General features: G+C 60.6%; 1 protein-coding gene across 5 annotated transcripts in view; it reads right to left on the bottom strand.

Moving 5' to 3' along the window:
- Nucleotides 1-23,314, bottom strand: part of SCUBE1 (signal peptide, CUB domain and EGF like domain containing 1) — a 131,553-nt gene that overhangs the window by 10,308 nt on the left and 97,931 nt on the right. For all 5 annotated transcript variants that reach the window (XM_039463152.2, XM_039463151.2, XM_074391206.1 and 2 more), the window contains 12 exons: nucleotides 20,602-20,724; nucleotides 17,594-17,710; nucleotides 16,039-16,161; nucleotides 12,199-12,318; nucleotides 11,760-11,849; nucleotides 9,982-10,098; nucleotides 9,255-9,392; nucleotides 7,082-7,285; nucleotides 3,881-4,042; nucleotides 2,833-3,000; nucleotides 1,059-1,220; nucleotides 238-435 (listed from right to left, as the gene is read on the bottom strand). In XM_039463152.2, coding sequence (XP_039319086.1) covers nucleotides 238-435; nucleotides 1,059-1,220; nucleotides 2,833-3,000; nucleotides 3,881-4,042; nucleotides 7,082-7,285; nucleotides 9,255-9,392; nucleotides 9,982-10,098; nucleotides 11,760-11,849; nucleotides 12,199-12,318; nucleotides 16,039-16,161; nucleotides 17,594-17,710; nucleotides 20,602-20,724 — 1,722 coding nt within the window. The remainder of the gene's footprint in view (nucleotides 1-237; nucleotides 436-1,058; nucleotides 1,221-2,832; nucleotides 3,001-3,880; nucleotides 4,043-7,081; nucleotides 7,286-9,254; nucleotides 9,393-9,981; nucleotides 10,099-11,759; nucleotides 11,850-12,198; nucleotides 12,319-16,038; nucleotides 16,162-17,593; nucleotides 17,711-20,601; nucleotides 20,725-23,314) is intronic.

The following is a 23,314-nucleotide window of genomic DNA, read 5'->3' on the forward strand; positions in this document are numbered from 1 at the left end:
CCTGACCATGTCCCCACATCTACTCTCAGGGGGTACCCTAAACTCTCTGGATCTTTCCACAGAACTCTGTAAAGCCAGCTCTTAAACCCAAGTGCGTTTCAACCCTGCCTCCCAGGTGGACTCTGAGGGGCTGGTCCCCTCTGAGCCCTGGGCCCTCCTCTCCGCCCATGAAGGCAGCGATCCCCCTGGTGGAGCCGCACCGAGACGGGGCTGCCTCTGGTCCCCCCGCCCACATACCGTTCTTCCTCATGACCAGAACGTCGCCACACTCATCTTCGATGGGCAGGAAGATCTCAGGGACCACGATGAGGATCCTGCGCTTCGGGGGCGGCGCGATGTGCCAGACGCATTCTGCGTTGGCCGGGTAGTCGCCAGGGTAGTTGGGGGACTCGATGTAGCCCGTGTAGTCACCGAGCTCGCCACCACAGTGCTGGTCTGAGGGCACAGCGGCCCGCCGGCCTCATCAGGCTCCGGCAGGCAGGTGCCCTGGCCAGCCAGGTCTCTAACAGCCAGGGAGGCCCAGGGCAGGCTGGCAGGTGCTCTTGTTCCCTGAGCCCATCCTCCTTGGGGACCCTGTCTGGGCTTCCCCCAGAGTGGGAGGGCAGGCGGCTGTTCAATCCTGTGGTTCCCCGAGGCCCCGCCCGGGGGCTCTTCTTCCTGGGCTGCCTTGTTGCAGGGCCACCCCATTTCTCTGTGGCTGGGCCTTGTCAGGGGCACTGAGAGAGCCTGGAGCTAGCGGCCCTGTCAGCACCCCTGTAGGCTGTCAGCTCCCCCAGCAGACCCAGAAACTAGAGCAGGGCCTGGCCCGGGGCAGAGGCTCGGGCTGTGTTGGGTGGAGTGGGAACTGATGAATGAGGGCACCCGTGTGGCTCCGCAGACAGGGCCGAGCCAGGGCTGTCCCTTTGGTGCCACAGGCCTCCAGACCCACGCAGGGTGCCCGGGAGCAGGAGGAGTCAACAGCGTCCTCGTAGACCTCGCGTGGATCAGGTCTCCTCCCGCCCCCACCTGCCAGCCCCTCCCGCGTCCCCAGCTTCCCGCTGCAGAGCTGCGGCACCCACTTTTGCAGTGCGTGACGTTGGTGGAGCCATCGAAGTCTGTGCTGGTGTTGCCTGGACAGGTGATGCAGTGGTTCTGGCCAAACTCTGGCTGGTAGGTGCCGACCGGGCATCGGACGCAGCGGTGGGTGGTGGTGTTGTAGTGGTGGCCAGGGGAGCAGTGCACTGCCGGGGGACACGGTGGGGTGTGGTGGGTGTGGGGGGTGCAGGGAAAGGTCAGCGCTGCGAGCCCTGTCCCCAGGACCTCCCACGCCCCTGAGGTCTGTCTTGGCACAGAGTTTAAGGCTCTTCCCACCACCTTTGCTCCACCACAGCCAGGAAGAGCCCATGGCGTGGGGGTCACCCGGCAGATTGATGTGATGTTGGCTCCAGCCACAGTGGGACCACACAGGCCACCTTGATGGGAGCAGTTTTCAGGGAGAGCCGGGGTGATGATGTGGCCAGAGTTGCTCAGGGGAGGCAGGGAGGGGAAGCGGGCCGGCCAGGCAGAACCCTCTTCCTACAAGGTTGCTGAGGAAGGAGAGAGAGGCAGCCAGAGTCTGAAGGGTGGCGGGGTGGGGGGCTAGAGGTGGGCATTTTTTTTTTTTTGAGATAGAGCCTTTCTCTGCCGCCCAGGCAGGAGTGCAGGGGTGTCATCTCGGCTCACTGCAACTTCCACCTCCCGGGTTCAAGTGATTCTCCTGCCTCAGCCTCCCGAGTACCTGGGATCACAGGTGCCTGCCACCATGCCTGGGCATTCTGTATTTTTTTGTATAATTTTTTTAGAAGAGATGGGGTTTTGCTATGTTGGCCAGGCTGGCCTTGAATTCCTGACCTCAGGTGATCTACCCGCTTCGGCTTCCCAAAGTGGGTAGATCCAATTATAGGCGTGAGCCACCATGCCTGGCTTTAATTCTTTTCTTTTTTTTTTTTTTGAGACGGAGTTTCGCTCTTGTTGCCCAGGCTGGAGTGCAATGGCGCGATCTCGGCTCACCGCAACCTCCGCCTCCTGGGCTCAGGCAATTCTCCTGCCTCAGCCTCCTGAGTAGCTGGGATTACAGGCACGCACCACCATGCCCAGCTAATTTTTTGTATTTTTAGTAGAGACGGGGTTTCACCATGTTGACCAGGATGGTCTTGATCTCTTGACCTTGTGATCCACCCGCCTCGGCCTCCCAAAGTGCTGGGATGACAGGCTTGAGCCACCGCGCCCGGCCCCTAATTCTTTTCTTAAACAGGCAAATTTGGAGCGGTTGGTTTGTGCAGGGGGAGTATCTGGTGATGTGACTCCCGGGGACTGAGGGCCAGGCCTCCGGGACAGACGAACAGATGCTGAGAGGGAGTGTGGTGGGGAAGCAGGGTCAGCAGTGGAGAGTGGGGCGGACTGGGGGAGCTGGTGAGTGAGGAGGGGGGACGCAGACCCGGGTGGGACCAAGTGCCCCGAACGGGCAGCAGTTGAGGTGATGCCCTGATCCCGCTCCTGCCCCCACATTCTTGCCCCTCCTCACCCTCGAAACCTCCCTTCTAGACCCTGCCCAAAGCCTCCTGTCCCTAGAGCCCTCCCCAGTGCCCCAGGGAGCTGCTGCTTCCCCACTGGAGCTCAGACAGCTCTCGGCTCTAAGGCATCCCTGTCCTAATGCAGGGCACAGTAGGTCACCCACGCCCACGCCTGACAGCTCCAGGCTCCTCCTCTGAGTTGGGCGGTTTGCCACGAGCAGGAGATGAGAGTGGTTTGGGGAAGGCTCCGAGCAGCACAGCCCTGCCCCTCGGGGTGGGCAGGCGGCGGGGGCATGCTCACCTTTAGCCTCGCAGTCCTGGAAGGAGGTAGTGCCTTCCTGCTTGGTGAGCAAATCCCCTCCGCAGGGGAAGCAGCCGGTGCGCCCAGGTTCGGGCTGGTATGAGCCCATGGGGCAGGCCTGGCAGGGCTTGAAGCCGTCGGCCGAGAAGAACCCTGGAGGGCACTGGCCTGGAAGTCAGAGATTATGGCTCAGGAGGGTGGGAGGGTGACTCAGGGCTGAGGCTGTGGGTGATCTCGGGCCCTGCTTCTGGCCTTGCCTGGCCCTGGAAAAGGCACCGAGCACCCAAGGCCTGGGGTGGGGACGGGGTGGGGAGAACACAGCAGCCTGGGTGCAGGAGGCGGGGCTCCTGGTCTGGATGCTGCTGGCGGTTCCTGTGCCACGCTGATCAAGCCTGGCTTTCCTTCTCCCAGCAGCAAGAACGCCTGGGGGTTGACCAGCAAGAGGCCTTGCTGGGGAGCTGGGAAGGGGACCCCTGGGTGGAGGGGGAGGCCACGTGTTTCAAAGGGGCTCTCACAGGGGGCAGAGGTAAGGCGGGAGAGGGAAGGAAATGGAACAGCTCTTCGCAAGCCTGATTATGTTTGGTAAATTGAAAAAGGGCCTTCTAAACCACCAACGGGGCACATCATAAAGTTCTTTGTGGGGAGCAAAGTTCTTGCCCAAGTGTAAGACACACTGCAGCGTGCTGCGGTCAGAAAGGAACGTGCCGTCGACCGTGAGCCGTCTGGTCCACCGGAAGGCACTTCCGCACCTTCCTTAGAAAGCGTGCGTTCATTTGTAAATGCCGCGGAGTCCCTTCCGAAGTGCACGATGCAATTCCGCGGGGAACGGAGGGCCGTGCAGGGCGTTCTGAGATGCAACGCCCTTTGTGAGTGGTGACGGCACGGACGTCGTGAGAGGCTTTGGAAAGGACAAAGCACTCTGGAAAGGACCATGCTGTCTGGCCACAGCAGGCAGTCAGGCCTCTGCTTTAGGAGCCCCATCAGAGACGGGAGGAGCCGCAGTCCGCCCCCACCCCCACCCCTCACTCCAGGGCAGGTCCACACTTGCCTCCGCATTCCGCCACGTTGCGGGCACCAGCCAGACTAAGCCCGTCGCTGCTGGGGCACGGTGTGCAACTGAGCTGGCCTTCTCTGTCCTGGTATGTCCCTGGCAAACATGGCACACACTGGCCGAGCTCACCACTGAAGTGGGTGCCAGGCCCGCAGGCAACTGCAGAGGAAAGCAGAGAGGCTGCTGGAGGCAGAGGCGGGAGGCCGGGTGGTCTCCTGTGTGCTCAAGCCCAGGCTCTCCTTATAGGCACAGTCCTTGTTCCCTGGGGCTCCAAGGACACAGAGGGGCCCCTGACACATCCCAGAAGAGCCTGGGCAGGACCCAGGGGGCGGCCATCTGTGAGGAAGCCTGGCCCCCGGGCTGCTGCACCTCAGAGTCCTCTGGCAGACCCCCCATCTCCACCCTTGTAAGCGCCTGTGGGCCTCCCTCCCCCCACCCCTGCCCTCTGGCTTTAGCAGACTGCCTCCTGATGTCGCCACTTGGACATTCTATGGCCATTTCATACCAAAGCAAGCTCCCTTGTCCTTCCAGAGGGCAGGAGTTGGCCCCTGAAGGCGTGGGGCAGTGCGGAGGGACTGAGGCTGAGGGAGGCGTGCGCCGGGGGGAGAGGTGTGAGGGGCACAGTGAGGAGAGGGTGGTGGGCTACACTGAACAAATACGTCCACTGATGAGCCAGTCAGGAAACTGAGTAAATACGTGAATGCAGGAGAAAGGGAGCCACGTTGCTCAGTGCTGGGGAAGAGGCTTACGAACGTGGCGATGGGGTGGCGGGAGGTGGGAACGGGAGGCGTCGGCGTGAACTCACGGGTTGAGAGCGCCCCACAGGCTCCCACGCCCACCTGGGCACGTGCAGACACAGCTCTGCTTTCCAGTTCTCCGACGAGAGGCCCAGAGGCGGTGGAGCTCCGGGGGGCAACGGCCAGCTCAGGTCGCGCTTCCCACCCATCCTCCTCCTCTCAAAGGAGCCCGGGTCCTCGGGGCCCTGGCTGATGCCAGGGGATGGACAGTGTGAATCGGATGGGAAGCAGGGGAGGCCCACAGTGTGTGTGTGTCAGGGGGTGGCAGGTCAGAAAGACCCGGGAGCCAGCTTGGCGGAGTACCTCTGGCTACCCTGGGGACAGAGTGAGCGCCAACCTAGATGACACCAGTAACGATCACAACGCCAGGCTAAGGGGAATCAGGGTCTACCGGGAGACAGACCCAGAGGTCACGGCCGTGGCCGCCTGGTTTCCTGCAGGAGAACGTGACTTGTGAACGTGGAAGGAATGGTAGAGGTGCCGACGTGGCGGGAGCTGGGCCCAAGTTTGGTGAGGAGGAGAATACTGGTCTAGCCTCAGAACATGTCCCCAGAGGACACCCATCAGCCACAGAGGGAAAACAGCAAGTAAGAGTGAATCCTGCGGTGGGCTGGGGAATCCTGCGGTGGGCTGGGGAATCCTGGGGTGGAATGGGGTATCCTGCGGTGGAATGGGGAATCCTGGGGTGGGCTGGGGAATCCTGGGGTGGAATGGGGAATCCTGGGGTGGGCTGGGGTATCCTGTGGTGGAATGGGGAATCCTGGGGTGGGCTGGGGAATCCTGGGGTGGGCTGAGGTATCCTGTGGTGGAATGGGGAATCCTGGGGTGGGCTGGGGAATCCTGGGGTGGGCTGGGGAATCCTGCGGTGGGCTGGGGTATCCTGCGGTGGGCTGGGGAATCCTGCGGTGGGCTGGGGAATCCTGGGGTGGGCTGGGGAATCCTGCGGTGGGCTGGGGTATCCTGCGGTGGGCTGGGGAATCCTGGGGTGGGCTGGGGAATCCTGCGGTGGGCTGGGGTATCCTGCGGTGGGCTGGGGAATCCTGGGGTGGGCTGGGGAATCCTGCGGTGGGCTGGGGAGTCCTGCGGTGGGCTGGGGAATCCTGCGGTGGGCTGGGGTATCCTGCGGTGGGCTGGGGAATCCTGCGGTGGGCTGGGGAATCCTGCAGTGGGCTGGGGTATCCTGCGGTGGGCTGGGGAATCCTGGGGTGGGCTGGGGTATCCTGTGGTGGAATGGGGAATCCTGGGGTGGGCTGGGGTATCCTGTGGTGGAATGGGGAATCCTGGGGTGGGCTGGGGAATCCTGGGGTGGGCTGAGGTATCCTGTGGTGGAATGGGGAATCCTGGGGTGGGCTGGGGAATCCTGCGGTGGGCTGGGGTATCCTGTGGTGGGCTGGGGAATCCTGGGGTGGGCCGGGGAATCCTGGGGTGGAATGGGATGCCCAGGATCAGGCCTTGAAGCTGAGGTTCCTGCAGGATCCTGGGCCCTGGGTCAGGTCCCCAGGAAAAACCAGAGAGATCTCTGAGCATCGGCCCAGAAGATGTGAGGTCGGGACAAGGACAGGAGAGGCAGGGAAAGGCGAGAAGCAGCTCCAGACCGACGGAGCCTGAGGACACAGTGCAGCCATCCTGAAGTCTGGAAGTCTCTTTCCCTCACCTCCCTCTCCACTCGGACATTCTACAGTCTGTCCACAGTCTGCCTAGGCCGATTCTAGGCCCCGCCTCCGTCTCAGGCTCGGCCTCCCGCTCCACCGCCCACCCCCCTCTACTCAGGTTTCCCGTAACAGGCTGGAGCCTGCCATCTTGCTTTAAGCACTCTTGCAGTTTCCCGCAGAACTCAGAGTGGCATCTGCCGCCTGCCAGGCCCCCGTTGCCTCAAGCTTCACTGTGCCCGCGGGCATGTTCACTGGCTCACCGTCCACCTTCCCCACAGGATTGTGAACTCTCCGAGAGCTAGGACTGGCTGGCTGGCCATCTGCCTGTCCCGCCTCCAGGCTCTCCCACGTGCTTCCTCCTGAGCGGCTCTCGGCCTCACATCACTGCTCTGTCCTCCAACCCTGACTCGGCCTCCCCAGCTCCTGGAGCCCTGAGGTCTCAGCTCGCGTGACTTCTCCTCCTCAGGGAAGCTTCCTTGAACCACATCCCAGACTGGAGAGGGCCTGCTCTGGTGCTTGCGCCCCTGGACCGTGGCCTTGCCGTCCCGTCTGCTCCTCGTCCCTGGTCCTCAGGACTGATCACATGCCTGAGGCCCAGCAAAGAGCTCCGAATGACAGCGATGACGGTGCCTCCGCCTCTCTGCCCGTCCCCAGGTGTCTGCCTCCCTGCGTGCCCACTGCTGTTCACTGCGGCTCACGTGCAAGGAAGGGCAGAGTCAGCATCTGAGCGGCCACGGGTGAGGACTCACCGCATTTGCTGCCCTGCAGCACCTGGCCTGCGCTGCACGTCCCCGGCCCCTCCAGGACCTTGGCTGGCCTCTGGGCGACTTCGTACTCAGTGCCCGAGACCTGGACGTAGAAGTGCTGCCGGCCGATGGTCTTCCGCAGGGTCTTGATGGCAGCCTGCAAGCTCTGCTCCGCGCGCTTCCGCAAGCAGTCCGCTTCACACGTGTCTGCGGGGGCAGGAGAGACAGAACAGGCATCACTGGCAGCTCTGCCAGCAGCTGCCTTAGCCGAGGGCTTCCCTGCGCCAGGCCCTGCATCGGGCTCAGACCACGGCGGCACATTCTCACGACAGCCCTGGGGGAGGGGCCGTGGTCACGACCATCTGACAGAGGAGGCGGCTGCGGATCTGGGAGGCGTGGCCCACCGAAGGCCACACGGCAGATCAGAGTGCAATCCAGGTACCTGCCACTGCAACACGTCACCCCCCAGGGTACAACCCACACGGCGAGAACTCCTTTCTGTCACTCAGAGACCCCTGAGGACTGCCACTGTCTGCAGGAGAGCGTCCAGCCTGCTGGCTGTGAATCCAAGGCCCTTCGAGGTCCAGCCCACGCAGCCGTGCCAGCCTCATCCCCCTAAACTCTGACCCTCCCTGTGAATTCCAACGTCTAGCCACCCTGCCCTACTCACTGTTGGCCATATCCTCTCTCTGACCTCTGTGCCTTTGCCTATTCTGTTCCCTCTGCCTGAATGCCATTCCTTGCCACCTCTTCCACCCAGTGAGCTTTGATTCCAAGCTCTCTTTCAAATGGCGCCTCTTCCGGGAAGGCTTCCTGATAGGGTTTCGATATCTGTCCCTTCCAAACCTCATGTTGAAACCTGATCCCCAATCATGGAGGTGGGGCCTGGTGGGAGGTGTCTGGCTCATGGCCTGGGTCCCTCGTGAGTGGCCTGGCGCTGTCCTCGTGGTAGTGAGTTCTCGCTGGCTCTACCAGTCCCCATGAGACGTGATTGTTGAAAAGAGGCAGGCACCCCCTCCTCTCTCTCTTGCTCCCTTCCTCTTGCCGTGTGACTCTGGCTGCTCTTCACCTTCCTCCATGAGCAGAAGCAGCCTAGGCCCCAGCAGATGCAGACATGTGTCCCGACAGCCTGCAGGGCCACGAGCCAATCAACTCTCTTCCTGATAAACCATCCAGCCTCAGGTGTTCTGTTTAGCAATGCAAACAGGCTAAGACATTTCCTTTTTTTTTTTTTTTTTTGAGATGGAGTCTTGCTCTGTCACCGAGGCTGGAGTGCAGTAGCACAATCTCAGCTCACTGCAACTTCTGCCTCTTGGGTTCAAGCAATTCTCCTGCCTCAGTCTCCTGAGTAGCTGGGATTACAGGTTCCTGGCACCACAACGCACTAATTTTTGTATTTTTAGTAGAGATGGGGTTTCACCATGTTAGCCAGGCTGGTCTCGAACTCCTGACCTCAACGGTCCACCCACCTCAGCCTCCCAGAGTGCTGGGATTACGAACGTGAGCCACCGAGTCTGGCCAGACTAAGACATTTCCTGAGCCTTCCCGTGGGGAGAGACCTGGGCTCTATGTTTGTTCTTGTGCCCCGCACCACTGAGAGTAGCACCTGGCAGTGGGCGGTTTGCATGTGCGTCTGCCTCTCGGGCTGAGAGTGTCACCTAGGTGGGGACTTTTCCTTCCACTGTGCTCAAGCCCACAGCCAGGCCCATACCACACACATTGGTGGACAGATCCCATCTCTTAACCATGGATAATTCACAAGTTGACACTCATGTATAGCCAAGAGCAAAGCGCTGCTATGCCACCCAAGCCGGCATTAGAACCCCCCCTCTGGAACCCGGAAGGACAGTCCTTGGCTCAGCCATGCTGGGGAGGCTGCACCCATCTGTCCTCCCAGGCCCCAGCAGGGGTGCAGTGTGGCAGAGAGGGGTCACGTGACTTCTGCGGCCACCCCGCCCTTCCCTCTCATTGCCTTGGCTGCCTCTTCTCCTGGGCTGCAGGCGCTGACCAGCTCCCTTTGCACAGGGGCTCACTGCTCTCTCCAGAAGCTGGGCTCCCACCGGAACCACAGCTGTGCTCTGGCGGGAGCCACCCGTGCCTGGCAGGCCCCGCCAGCACCCCCAGCCTGTCGTCCTCCTTCGGGCCTGCAGAAGCCCTGAGAGGACCCCTCACCTACCTGAGGCCTCTTCCATCCTGGTCTCGATCTCAAACTCTGCTGTGATGTGGGACAGCTCCTTGGATGGGGACTTGCGGCCACGGCGCCTCTTCTTGGAGGAGTCACACTTGAGGGTCACGAAAGTCACGTGGCAGTGGTCTGCACAAGGAAAGGGCAGCCGTGGCAAAGGCAGCATGGGGCAGGGAGCAAGGACCTGCCAAGCTCTGTACACAGAGTTCCATGGGCCAGGACCCCCTGTGCCTAACAGTCTGTGGTGTAGATGGAGAAACTGAGGCTGGAGAAGGCCAGGGCTGGCTCAGGGTCTCAGGAGGGGCTGGTGGCTGAGCCAGGTCTCACACCCGGTCCATCATGCTGCTGCAGGTGGAGGCACCTCATACTTATTCATGAATGAGGCTGTGCCCCCAGCTCCGGGCCTGCTGAGGGCTTGGCCAGGGCGGACTTGGCCCCCCGCAGAGCCTGCTGTGTGCGGAGAGCTCTGTTCGGTTTGAGGAGGAATATTCATGGGGACACAGGTAGCTGCCTTTCTCTGGGGCCCCTTGGACCAAGTCTGCCCTCTGCTAGTCCCCAGGAATGTCCTTGGAAACCCTCATGCAGTAAAGAGCTGCCAGGTGAGAGAGGCCTCCATCCTTGGAGAGCAGACTTGCTGGACCCTGGGCCCCGGCTCCCAGGCATGAGGACTCCCCCGCAGCCCCCTTGCTGTGGGTTAGCAGCAGGGCGCCCCACTCACCCAGCAGCGGCTGCCTGGTGGTCTCCTTTGCTCGTGCCTGCTTGTGGGGCTGGAGGTGGCACTTGGCGTCTCGGATCTTGAAGCGGGCCTTCTGTTTGATGGGGGTGGTGGGGGCATCTGGGGAAAGCCAAAATTCCCCCAGGTGGTGGCCTCTCCTGCAGGCAAGGAGGTGGGAGGGGACGGGGCTGCCAGGGGACAAGGCCACCTGGAGCTGGGGGTGGGGTCTGGTCTGAGTCCCTGCGCCCCAAAAACTCTCCTGTGGTGGGGAACCCTCTCCTGTCCCATTTCTTTCTCTGCAAGGCCTAAAACAGGGGAACAGAACACATGGACGTCAGGGTTGAGCTGAAGCCCAGAGGCTGTCTGCCGGGGGTCTTCTGTGGAGGAGAAAAGGGGTCCCCCTTCCTCCCCATCACCGAGCCGTGACTGTGCTTTGGAAAGAGCGACGAACGGAAGAGAGAGGGAAGCAAGGGAGGGAAGGGCTTTGAAACACTGCAGATTCCCAGGACGCCGATTCCTCGAAAGAGCAAATCGTAGCCCTTGGACTAAAGATCCTACCACTACAGCTGCTTGGAATCAAGTCTGTGCACGTTAAATATACAGAAATGGGCCGGGCGCAGTGGCTCACGCCTGTCATCCCAATGCTTTGGGAGGCCTGGCGGGGGTGGATCACTTGAGGTCAGGAGTTCAAGACCAGTCTGACTAAAATGGTGAAACCCTGTCTCTATTAAAAATATGAAAATTAGCCAGGTGTGGTGGTGGACGCCTGTAATCCCAGCTACTCAGGAGGCTGAAGCAGGAGAATCGCTTCAACCCGGGAGGGGGAGTTTGCGGTGAGCGGAGATCACATCGCTGCACTCCAGCCTGGGTGACAGAGCAAGACTCTGTTTCAAAATAATAATAATAATAATAATAATGATGATGATGATGAAGAAATGGCCAGGTGCGGTGGCTCATGCCTGTAATCCCAGAACTTTGGGAGGCTGAGGCAGGTGGATTGCCTGAGGTTGGGAGTTCAAGACCAGTCTGGCCAACAATGATAAAACTCAGTATCTACAAAAAACACAAAAAAATTAGCTGGATGTGGTGGCATGTGCCTGTAATTCCAGCTACTTGGGAGGTTGAGGCAGGGGAACTGCTTGAACCAGGGAGGTGGAGGCTGTAGTGAGCTGAGATCAAGCCACTGCACTCCAGCCTGGGTGACAGAGCAAGATTCCATCTCAAAAGAAAAAGAAAAAGAAAAGGAAACATATAGAAATGTACCTATCAACCCAATCCAACATCTGACAAGAAAGGCTGCGGAGGACACAAGCCCCAGCTCCTTGGCTGGCAGCAGATGAGGCTGGCTGTGCCACGCTGACCATGCCTGGAGGGTCATCCCACAGGGCCGGGGCTGTGCTGTGCCTCCGGGCTGCCTGGCGCTCTCTGCCGGGGCAGCTCCGACCCGGGAGAACCTAATGGCCACAGCAGATGTGGTTCGCTCCACCCAAACATTCTGAGATCTGTGCACTCCCAGCAAGTTAGGGTCCCTGAACCACGATGGCTGTGACCTCAGAGCCAGAAGGGCCCTCCCACGGTCCCCTGACCCTGGGCGGGGGCTCGGCCTGCAGCCTGCTGGCTCTTAGGTCCTGGGCCTGCCTCATGGCCAGTACCCCAGGCCGCACTGGGAAGGGCCAACAGCAGGAAGGTCTTCCCCGGGCCGTGCTCCCTCCTCCCCCACCAGCGTGATGCTAGGTGCAAAGCCACCCGGTTGCATGCAGCATGGACAGGCCGAGGCGTACCTGAGCAGCTGGGCCCGAGGCCAGAGCTGGTGCCGTTGCGTTTCTGCAGCCCTGGAGTGCCGCAGCTGAGGACGTAGCTGTTTTCCGAGTCTGCAGAGAGGCCAGGGATGAGACGGGCCTGGGTGCACCCCCCTCCCATGGTCCTCAGATTCTTGGGGCCTCAGAGGGATAGTGGAGTGAGCCAAAGAGCAGGACAGACTCTTCTGCCAGTTTCTGCTACTCGACCACAGGTAAGTGGCCCGGAGGAAGGGGCCCACTGGATTTACTGAGGACAGTGAGGGCCCAGAAATCCAGACGGTTGCCTCAGGGTCACTCAGTTATCAGAGACCCTCATTCCTAGATCAGGCTCCTTCCCGGAGGACAGCTGGGGGCAACGGTGGAACCCCAGGGAAGAAGAGCCCCTGCTACAGCATCCCATCCCAGGGACAGCCTGGGTTACCTGGCACAAAGAGCGTGTGGGCCGGGCAGGAAAGGAAGCAGCTCTCCACACCGCCCACTTTGCCGCAGGACAGCTGGGCCCGGGGGGAGGTCTGGGCCCGAGGAAGGCACCTGCCTGTCTCTGTGAAGGGAGACGTGAGGGAGGGGTGAGAGACGCCAGGGTGGAAGCCTCCTGGAGCCGGGAGGGCCCCGGGCATGGACCGACGGGGAGTCCCCCGCCTCCTGCCTTCTGTGTCTAGGCTGGCTTGGTGGGAAGGGGCCTGGAGACGGCAGGTCCAGATCCCCTTGGTCGTGTGGGAAGGCTGGCTTAGTCCCTCCCCACCCTCAGGCTCTAGTCCTGGCTATGAGAAGGTTCCTGTCCCATCCCCACAGCAGGGCCTCCCTGACTCTCCACGGCAGGCGTACATTCCCGCTGGGAAAAGGAACTGCGGTAAATGAACGTGGGCTTCCTGGGAGCGACCCGTTTTTGAAGGAGAAGCTCATGGTTCTTTTTCTGTGCTTCAGAAGTGTTCATAGGCAGAACAGATCTTTAGGGCAAAGAAATCTTAACAAATCCTGAGCTGGTATTGTTTATTGATGCGACTTATCTTAAAAATGAACAGATCCAGCCGGGCGCGGTGGCTCACGCCTGTAATCCCAGCACTCTGGGAGGCCGAGGCAGGTGGATCACGAGGTCGAGAGATCGAGACCATCCTGGTCAACATGGTGAAACCCCGTCTCTACTAAAAATACAAAAAATGAGCTGGGCGTGGTGGCGCGTGCCTGTAATCCCAGCTACTCAGGAGGCTGAGGCAGGAGAATTGCCTGAACCCAGGAGGCGGAGGTTGCGGTGAGCCGAGATCGCGCCATTGCACTCCAGGCTGGGTAACAAGAGCGAAAACTCCGTCTCAAAAAGAAAAAAAAAAGAAAAAAGAAAAAAGAAAAATGAACAGATCCTATAATTCATACGGAAATTCAAGGAAGCTCGAGAATAGTCAAATCAGTCTTGTACATGAACTACAAAGAGGAGGACTCACACTTTCCATTGAAAAAATGTACCAGGGAGCTACAGTCATCAAGATAGTGGGGTCTCAGCATAAGCACAGACAGAAAGATCAGTGGGACAGAACCGAGCGTTCCATTTATAGAAAGAAATCCACAATTCTTCAGTCAACTGACTTTGATGAGGATGTCAAGACAATTCAATGGAAGAAAATGGCCTTTTCAGCAAACGATGCTGTGACAGCCGGATGGCCACATGCAGAAGAGTGAAGTGGGGCTCACATTCCGCACCATGTTCTAAAACGGTAAAACTCTTAGAAGAAGACACAGTGTACATCTTTGGGACCTTTGGCTAGGCAGTGATTTCTCAGAAATGACACCAAAACACAAACAGCCAAGAAAAATAATTCATAAACTGGACTCCATGAAAACCAAAGACTTTTTGTGATTCAAAGGACGCCGTGAAGAAAGCGAGAGACGCTCAGAGCAGAGGCACGAGCTGACGGTCCCAGCGACTCGGGAGGCTGAGGCGGGAGGATCGCTTGGAAAGAAAGTGGAAAGTCAGCTCACAGAACGCGAGAAAAGACTCGCCAGTCATGTAGGTGACAAGGGACATGTCTACGGAATATCCAAAGAAATCTTCAATTGTATAAAGACAACTCAGTTTTTTTTTTTTTTTTTTTTTGAGACGGAGTCTCGCTCTGTTGTCCAGGCTGGAGTGCAGTGGCGCCAGCTCCGCTCACCGCAACCTCCGCCTTCTGGGTTCAAGAGATTCTCCTGCCTCCGCATTCTGAGCAGCTGGGACTACAGACATGGGCCACCGGGCCCGGCTGATTTTTTGTGTTTTTAGTAGAGATGGGGTTTCACTGTGGTAGGATGGTCTAGATCTCCGGACCTCGTGATCCACCTGCTTCGGCCTCTCGAAGTGCTGGCATTACAGGTGTGAGCCACAGTGCCTGGCCGAGACAACGCGCTTGTAAAAGGGCTAGACAGATATCTCCAGATAACATATACACATGGAAAATATGCAACATCATGAGCCGTCAGGGAAAGAAAAAAAAATAGTGAGATCGCATCTCACAGCCACTAGGATGGCTGTAACTGAAACGTCAGGTAACAGGGAGTGCCGGGGAGGCTGCGGGGGCATCGGAACTCTGATGGGAACGCAACGGCGGGGCAGCCCCTTTGGAAAACAGTCCGGCAGTTCCCAAAAAGTAGACAGTTACCACATGATCCCACAATTCTAACCCTACGTCTACACCGCAAAGAGCTGAAAATACGCACACACACAAAGCTGTACATGTTCACAGCAGCATTATTCATAACAGCCCCGAACTGGAACAACCCAGCTGACCACCGGTGGACGGATAAACGAAGCGTGATGCTGTGGCCATCCAACGGACTGCAACCAGCAAGAGAAAGGAACGGGACAGAAATACCAGCCGCGACACGGGGAACTGTGGAAACGTGATTCTAAATGGAATCGGCCAGTCACAAAATGTCATCACAGTGTGTAATCCCATTTATATAAAATGCCTATGACCGGCAACTCCATAGAGTTGGATTAGGGGATTGGGGGGTGCCAGGGGCCGGGGGGCTTGAGGGAAAATGGGCAGTGGCCGCTGTGGACACGGGGTTTCTTTCCGGAGAAATGAAAATCCTCTAAAATTGATGTGGCTGCACAGCTATGAAAAAACTCACTGAAATGGACACTTTTAAGCGTTTTGCCCAAGACCTTGGAATAAATTCTCTAAGATGTTTGCAGCTGGCGATTTCCAGGCCCCTCCTTCGTGTATCTGTACTCTTCACTTTCCTGGTCATGTTTTTTCACCTTAGGGGTTTCAGGTTAGACACTACCATCTGTCTCTTACAAATAACTCACCTAGAGCGGGCTTCATGAGGGATAACCAGTATCCTAATTCTCTCCATCAGCTCTCCCAAGCATTGCTAGTGCAGAGAAGTTGAAAAACGATCCAAAGTATGTTACCTGAGCCTTATTCATTATGATATTCTTGGCTGGGTGTGGTGGCTCATGCCTGTAATCCCAGCACTTTGAGAGGCCAAGGCTTGCGGATCACCTGAGGTCAGGAGTTCGAGACCAGCCTGGCCAACAAGGCCTGTGGGCCATTCCAAGCACTGTGGCCTTGATTCAGAGTCAAAGGAGGAGCTGGGGTGGGGGGTGGTTTCTGAGCTGAGAGGGACGTTCTAACTTCAATGCAGAAGGCTCACTTCGGCTGTCCTGGGGACGTTAGTGTGGCAGAGGGCCTGGAGCGGAGATCCCAGGAGGGCAGGTCCACAGCCCCAGCACCCAGACAGGCCCCGGGTACAGGGAACCAGGGAATGCAGGGGCCCCTCCAGAGCTCAGCCTCGGGCACCCAGTGCTGGGGGCTCACCTGCAGAGGAGGCACATCCCCACAACTGTGCCCCACTGAGGCTACTGCACCCCGATAACCACTCCTCCTCCACCTCAGCTTCCTCAGCAGGACAAGGAGAAGCTCTGAGAGGAGAGGTGTGCACACCCACTCCCTCTAAGCTTGCAGCTTCACGGAGACATGAGCAGGTGCCTCGCCCCACAGCTGGGGCTGCACGTGGACCCCCGGGTCTCCTCTGTACCCTCCTCTGCACTGCAGGCCCCTGTTGCCACGTCTCTGGCCGACACTCGTACGCTCTGCCACCCGGGACCCTCCTCTCCTGCGAGGCCTCATTCCATCAGCCGCAGCCCAGCAGCGAGAATCCCGGCCTGGGGACGCAGGGCCTAGAGGAAGGGAGGGGCCGCCCGCTCACCCCCACCTCGGAAAAGCCGCTGCCCCCGCACCCAGGCCCGGGTTCAGGGAGGAGCCGGCACAGGGCGGCCACCTACCCACGCAGTCCTTCCGGTTCCAGTGGAGCCGCCTCCCCGGGGGACAGAAACACTGGTAGCCGCCCTTGGTGTTGACGCAGCCCTGGCCGCAGCTCCCGTTGTCCACGCTGCACTCGTCCACATCTGGAAGCACAGCGGGCGTAAGGGCAGGGGCGCTGGCAGGGGAAGGGACCACCCGGGGCAAGAGGTTGAGAAGCTCCTGACCCCCCCGAGTCGCACGGCTTCACGGACACCGGGTAGCGGCGCACGCACGTGCACACACCACGTGTGGGTGTGGAAGGCTCCGCACAGACCCCGGCGTCCCCCGCCCGGAACCGCGCGCGTCTTCTGAGCTCAGGCAGCTGCAGCGAGGCTGGGGGGCAGAGACGGCGGGGCACGATCAAACTGCCAACCCCGCCGGGTTTTGCGGCGCAGGGAAGGCGCGCCGCTCCAGGGACCGAGACTGATTTTACCGCGGGACTCGGGACAAGCCCTTTTCCGGCCCCAGGTCCCTCCGGTACAGCAGACACCAGGGTGAAGTCAGTCACCGCTGAGGCCCTTCCTACCCTGACCGAAAGCTGGGAGGAAGCGGGGAGAGAGGGGCTGGCCACATTCTGTTAGTTCTGAGCTGCCTGCACTCGGCAGGCCCAGGGAAGGGTATCCAGGTTTCCCAGAGCCTTTCCAGAAGAATCTGTAGCCCACTCCAGAAGCCCAAGCACCAGCCGCGTCCTGATCACACTCCTGCCTGACCCTGTCTGATCTTCAAGCTGCCTGGCGTGGTGACTGAACAGGAAGAGACACGGGGACCATCCTTGGCTTCCCACTCTTCACCCACCATGCCCATGTAACACCAAGTCCCAGCAGCCTGCCTCTGAATACATCTAGAACCTTCCTCTCTGTCCCACCCCACCTCAGCTACAGCAGCGCGCTCCCACGCCTGGAGCTGTCTTCCCACGGGTACCCTGGATTCCACTCTCCTGTCCATGTCGCCACTGGGGCATCTAGTTCCATGAACTTGACCGTATCACATCCCCGCTTAAATCCTCCATGGGCTTCTCGTCTGTCTGGGAATAAACCCCCAAGTCCCCTGTGGGCTCCAGCCCTGCGGCTGCCTCTCGCTTCTGCCCGCTGCCTTCTCACGCAGACCCCTCTGGAGTGCCTCCCCTCCCCCTCCAAAGCCTTCCCCTTGAGGACCCTGAACGGCCCCTGCACCCTGCCCTTCTCTGCTGTGAGCCTCTCCCCTGGAACGAGCTGTCTGCAGGATTTCCACGTCCTGGCCGTCCCCACTCCTGGCCCGGGTTCTCTAGTAAATGTGGTTTCCAAGCCTGTACCCATCTGGCCAAGGCCCAGCACCAGCAGAGACCTGCCACCCATCGCTAAGCGTCCCCTGCTCCCCCGACCCCCAGCCCTGCCCCACTCGCCCTTGGCGGAGCCCCTCTGCCCAGCAGGCCCCATCCTCAGGTCCCGGGCCCCCCAGGGTTGAAGGCAGGGCTGGGATGCGGGGTGCAGCGTAGGCGGCCATGCGGCCAGGCGCGTGCCTCGGGGGGGAGGTGGCCCTGGCGGGCGGGCTGCAGACCTCCGCAGTGGGTCGTCCCGTAGAGGATGTAGCCGCGGTGACACAGGCACTGGAAGCTGCCCGGGGAGTTGGTGCAGACGTGGTCGCAGGTCCGCTCGAAGGAGCACTCATCGATGTCTGTGTGGCCACAGGGAGACAAAGTTGGGGGAGGCGTTTGAGGGAAGGCGGGTGGGCTCGGCCCGCCACTCTCAGCCACTCAAGGCACGTCTGCGGACACAGTCCCCGGGCCGCGGCGCCGCACGGCACCCGCCCATGGGAATCGGGAATCAGGAGGCTCCTTGCTGCTGCTCCGAGTCCCGCTGGTCTCCACCAGCCTCCGGTTTCTGGGTTAGGAGCCAGCTCACGTCTCTTCTGGAGATGAGCAGGGCAGAAACATTGTGACTGGAAGGGAGGATGATCAGTCAACTCTGATCAGCAGACGGAGACAGCCATTTAATCCATACCCGCAGGAAACTGACTGCAGCTGGCCCCAGGGCCCGAGGAGGCAGCCGACCTGGGACAGAACCCTAGGCCTCTTGGATGCTGACCAAAGCATGTTTCCCCATCACCCCACGAGGTTTCTGGAGAAAGTAAGGGAAACAGCACAAGTGAAAAAAGGAGAAGAGGAGATATGCCACCCACAAAGGTTAAAAAGGGAGCTGTGACAGTATGTGAAAGGTGATGGTGAGCTTCCTGGCAGCCAAGGTAAAAAGAGAAAGAGGGAAGGTCACGGGGTGTTTGCTCCTGGAAACGAAAAAATGACCCACCAGGTTGACTGGAGACAAAGCTGTCCTGACCATAAATTCTGAGAAAAATGGCTTTTATGGGAGAGTTGATGGGGGACCCTGAAGGCAAAACAGACACCAACCTGCCCCTCCTTGGGCATAGCGGTTAAGAGTTCAGTCTTTGAAAACGTTAGCTCATGTAATTTTACACAGATTTGTAATACATGCATGTTTATAAAAACACTAACAGCCGGGTGCGGTGGCTCACACCTGTAATCCCAGCACTTTGGGAGGCCGAGGCAGGTGGATCAAAAGGTCAGGAGATCGAGACCATCCTGGCCAACACGGTGAAACTCCGTCTCTACTAAAAACACAAACAGTAGCAAGGCCTGGTAGTTTGTGCCTGTATTCCCAGCTACATGGGAGGCTGAGGCAGGAGCCTCGCTTGAATCCTGGAGGCGGAGGTTGCAGTGCGCTGAGGCGGCGCCACTGCACTCCAGCTGGGCAAGAGCGCCAGGCTAGAGTGCGGTGTTTTTTTCTGAGACTCCGCCTCAGAAAAACAAAACAACAGAAGACCCACAAAACACCAACACAAGGAAGAAATTGTGCGTGGGTGCTCAAAGCTGAGTGTGCTTCCTCCCGGGGCGGATCTGGGACCTCCTGGTGCTCGTGGCACCTGCGCTAGAATCTGAAGGATGGCACCAGCCTGGAATGAGGGAATGCGTGTGGAGGAAGGGGGCTCCAGGCAGCAGCCAGGAGGTGGGAGCATCGGGCAGCTGGGACGCCCCCGCTCCCTTGGGCCTGGCCCCATCCGAACTCCCCTCCTCTCCCAGGAGCCTGCAGAAGCCCGGGACGGGAAGGGGCGCTGACTCCGATGGGCCCGAGGACTGCCCGCGGCACGGCAGGGGCTCACCCTGACAGGTCTGCTTGTGTGGAGCCCCAGGGGGACTGGGGAGGTGTCTGGGTCCCCTGAGTGCCACGCAAAGGAGCATGGACCCCTCCCTGGTAGACCTGTGGAGCCCAGAGCCCAAGGCCTCAGAGAGATGGGCCTGGAGGGGGTGGGAAAGGAAGGTGGGGTGCGGCGGGTGAGGACACGGCCTCCCAAGCGATCCCACCTCCTCCTCGGCAGCCCCTGCCTCCCTCAGGGGCCGCTGGGGTGCAAAGTCAAGGGCTCTCCTCAGCCCTCTACAGAACTCGGCAAGGCCAACAGAGAAACAACGTCAAAGTCAGAGGAACCCCGATGGGGCCTGGACAGACACTGTGCTCCTAATCAGCCCTCAGGCCCCAAGGAGAAGACAGGGCCAGGGAGCCCGGCCAGGGACGAAGAGGCCCAGCCTGGGGAGGGAGCGGCTGGCCCCAGGCATGCGGTGATTCTGGGGCTGGCCGGCCCTGGCCTCACTCCCGCCAGCTCCTGCTCTCACCTTCCTCAAGGGCCCTTCGGGACCACAGCCCTCGCTCCTCAGGGCCCCACGCTGCCCCGTGGCAGCCCCTGAGTGGCACTGACAGGCAGAAGCACAGCCTGGTGTCCAGAGGAGGCCACATGCCGCCCGCTACGGCCGGTACCCCGCAGGCACAGAACCACCCGACCGCAGCTGGGTAATCGCCGGGAAGAGAGAGCCCCTGCCTCGCCACGTGGGCGCCCCGCACTCGAGCTTTCTCCCAATGTGGGTCCCACAGGGCATCCGTCTCCTTCCTCATGGCCTCACCCGGCCCCACCAAGTTCCCCGCGTTCCCCGAAACCTCCTCGGGCCACAGCGCCATCTCCTGGGTGGCTTTAGCTCCCTCCCTCCTCCTGGAAAATTCCTATTTAGCCCTCAAGCCTCTCACCACCAGGCCCTCCCCGGTGACCGTCCCTGACTCCGCTCTGCACGCCCAGCCTCTGGGGTCCTGCTGCATCCTGGGTCCCACTAGACTTGTCCTGGGCCGGGATTCTTGGCTTCTGCCAGACCCCTCTTTATCATCCTGGCTCCCGGCAGGTGCCCAGCCCCTGACGACGGTTCCAGAGCGCCTGCCTGCCACGCGCAGCGCCTCCCAGCAGATGGCAGCATCCCACCTCTGAGGCCGGAGGGCTTCGCCCAGGGGTGTCCAGATGAGCTCGGCCACCCGCCTGAGCTGAAACCTTCCCAGGCCTCAGTTTCCCATCAACAAAAGGAACAGATTGAACTGATGGCCCCTAGAGGCATACAGGACCCCGCTCCCTCGAGACAAGCCCCATCAGCACCCCCCATCCCTCCTCGGAGCCCAGGCGTGGAAGAGACGGGACCCCGCTGGCCTGGGGGCCGCCCGGGCGTGGCAGGGGCTCACCCTGGCAGGTGCGCTCGTCCGTCAGCAGCTTGTAGCCCTTCCGGCAGCTGCACTCGAAGCTGCCCACGGTGTTGCGGCAGAAGTGGTCGCAGCCCCCGTGGCTCGCCAGGCACTCGTTGATGTCTGTGGGGGCCAAGCGGGAGGTGGGGGGTGAGCCGGGAGAACGAGGCTGTGTGACCAGCAGGGGGACGACGCTGCCCTGACTTAGTGCCCAGTGCCCAGTGCCCAGGGCCCAGGCTGGCTGCTGGCTCCCCCGCTGGACAGCGGAGTGGGGGCCCTATCTTGCAGGGGCTGGGGCAGGGGCTGGGTTTTACTGTGAAGGGCCATCTCCCCAAGCTTCTCTGCTTCCCCTGAGACCTGGCGAGCCTGGCACACACGACATGGAGCAGAGAGGACCTGACGGCTGCTGTGCCCAGCAAGACAGTAGGGGTGACGACTCTCCCACGTCCTCTCATCTGCGCGGTCGGGGAGGCCGCCTGGCCGGCGTGGAGGCTGGAGCAGGCGGGCACCACCTCTGGTGACCTCAGCAACCCCTGGACCCCTGAGCCGTGGCCTCCTGTCCACAGAGCAAGGACAGGAGGTGCGCCTGCTCTGAACCACATCACGAGGGCGAGGTGAAACCACATTCCCGCGGTGACGGTGCTTGGTCAGCGCTCAAGACGCTTTTTTCAAAAAGTCGGCGTTTTGGCCTCTGCTTGAGGAGTAACTGAGGCTTACAGAGGGAGAGCACCCGCTTCGGGGCGCTGCAGAAGGCAAGCGGGGAGCTGGGCCGTGCGGCGGGGCGGGCTCCCCTGTCCCAGCCTGGCTCCCCGCCTGTTGGAGCTGCTGCTTTGCTTAGCAGTGAATGAGCTGCAGTTTGCTCTGAAGGTCGCCCAGCCCAATCCCATGTAGGGGCCTCTTCTCCAAGGGACACAGTCCCAGCTACTCCCAAATTCCTCTTGGGTCCCCACTTCCAGCCCCCACCCCTTCTAGACCCTTTTTAGCAAAGAGTAACACAGATAAGGGGTTTCGCTTCTATACTCCAGGGTGGCTTACAAAAATCCTCAGGGCTGGCTTTCAGCGCGGTGGTCTCACCCTGACTTGGAGGGGCAAAAAGGAAGCCGTGGAAGAGGCCTGTCCAGGGAGGACAACGGGAGGAGCAGCTCCCTGTGGGTCACTGGGCCCCGCTCAGCAGACCTGCCAGGTGCCCGTGCCAGCACCTGCAGAGCCTGTCCTGGGCGTGCCTGCTGGGCCGCTGCCCGAGGGCCCCGTCCTGTGCAGCTGGCACTGCCTCGTGTGGAAGGTAAGCCTGCCCCCACTTTCCAGACGGGACACAGAGCCCTGTGGAGGCAGCGTGTTCCTGGTACTGCGACTCTGACCTCGGGCCAGCCGGTGTTGCTCTCACTTTTTTCCCCTCAATCCAAACAGGCGGGACTCGATACCTGCCCAAAGTCCTCAAGCAGCGTTCCCAGGAAACGTTCCCCACAGATGACAACACAAGGGCCTTAGAGGTCAGGGACACTGGACGAGCGTGGGAATGAGACGCCCACGTGGCTCTCGGAGCCTCGCGGAGGGACATGCCAGGCACTTTCTGGTGACATTTCACGTGACCTTCAAAACAACCCAGAGAGCAGGGCTCCCATTTTACAGACGAAGTCATATGCAGGAGCTGGGTCTCAGCCAGCACCATCTGAACCCAAAGGCAGGCCTTCCGCAGCCACCAGAGTAAGAGGTACTGAGCCCAGCCGCGCCAGGTCTGGGGCAGACCCTTGGGCACCTCTCATTCCCTTCCCCTCCAACCCCGGGATGACAGGCGGCTGGGGGAACTGACAGCCAGAAGCCTCAGGTAGGAGAACAGAGGCCCGCCTTGGCTCTGCCTGTTGGCCCTGTGATGTCAGGCAGGGAAAGGCACTTCTCTGAGCCTCGGGGCTCCATCTGCTAACCAGGCCGCTAAATGGGGCTTCCCCTAGCATTGCCTTCCCCAGAATCCCTAGCGAACTGAAGTGGGCTGAGGCTGCTGAGCAGACAGGGATAGCACAGGATCATTCTAACCATTCCTGCCTCCCCAGTGGAGCCTTGGGCCTTCCAGAACCCCCAGCCCCATCCCCTGCCCCATCTGGGCCTGTCTGCTAAGGGGCTGTCATAGCAACCAGACAGGCAGAGGGAGGCATGTTTGCCTGAGGCCCGGGCTGGTGTAGCTGGCTGCTGGGGGGTCAGGGTGGAGGGAAGCCCCCTCCTCACGCTACCTCAGGATATAGTGAAGGCGCTGCTGGGCTCACGGGGCCCCTGGGCCTCTGTTCTGATGAGCCCCTGCGGTGCCGCTTCTCCGCCTCCCACCCCTTCCACTCCCGCCCGGGTTCCCACGCCACTGCCCCACCAGGCAGCCAGCACCACCTTCCGCACACACATCTGGCTGTGCCCCTGCCTGTGGGCTAGCCTCGGAGGCCCCTGGGTCTGCTAGGACACCGGCCCTGGCTCTGCAGAGGCTCCCAGCACGCCCCTTCCAGCCCGGCCAGGCTGCCCCTCTCCCCTGCCTGCTCGGCTCCTGCCCTGGCGGCCTGGACTCCAGTGACCTCACGCAGTACAGCTGCAGTCCCCTCTCACCTGCGGACCTCAGTCCTGGGAAGAACGGCCTCTCCAGAAAGCCTTTCCCAGCGTTCTTTCCGGAGCCAGCAGCTCCCCCTTCATGGGAAGTGCCTTTGGGGGCATGGGAGGGCCTCGGGACACAGACTTG

This window comes from Saimiri boliviensis, chromosome 21, assembly GCF_048565385.1.
Source record: "Saimiri boliviensis isolate mSaiBol1 chromosome 21, mSaiBol1.pri, whole genome shotgun sequence".
Lineage (NCBI taxonomy): Eukaryota > Metazoa > Chordata > Mammalia > Primates > Cebidae > Saimiri > Saimiri boliviensis.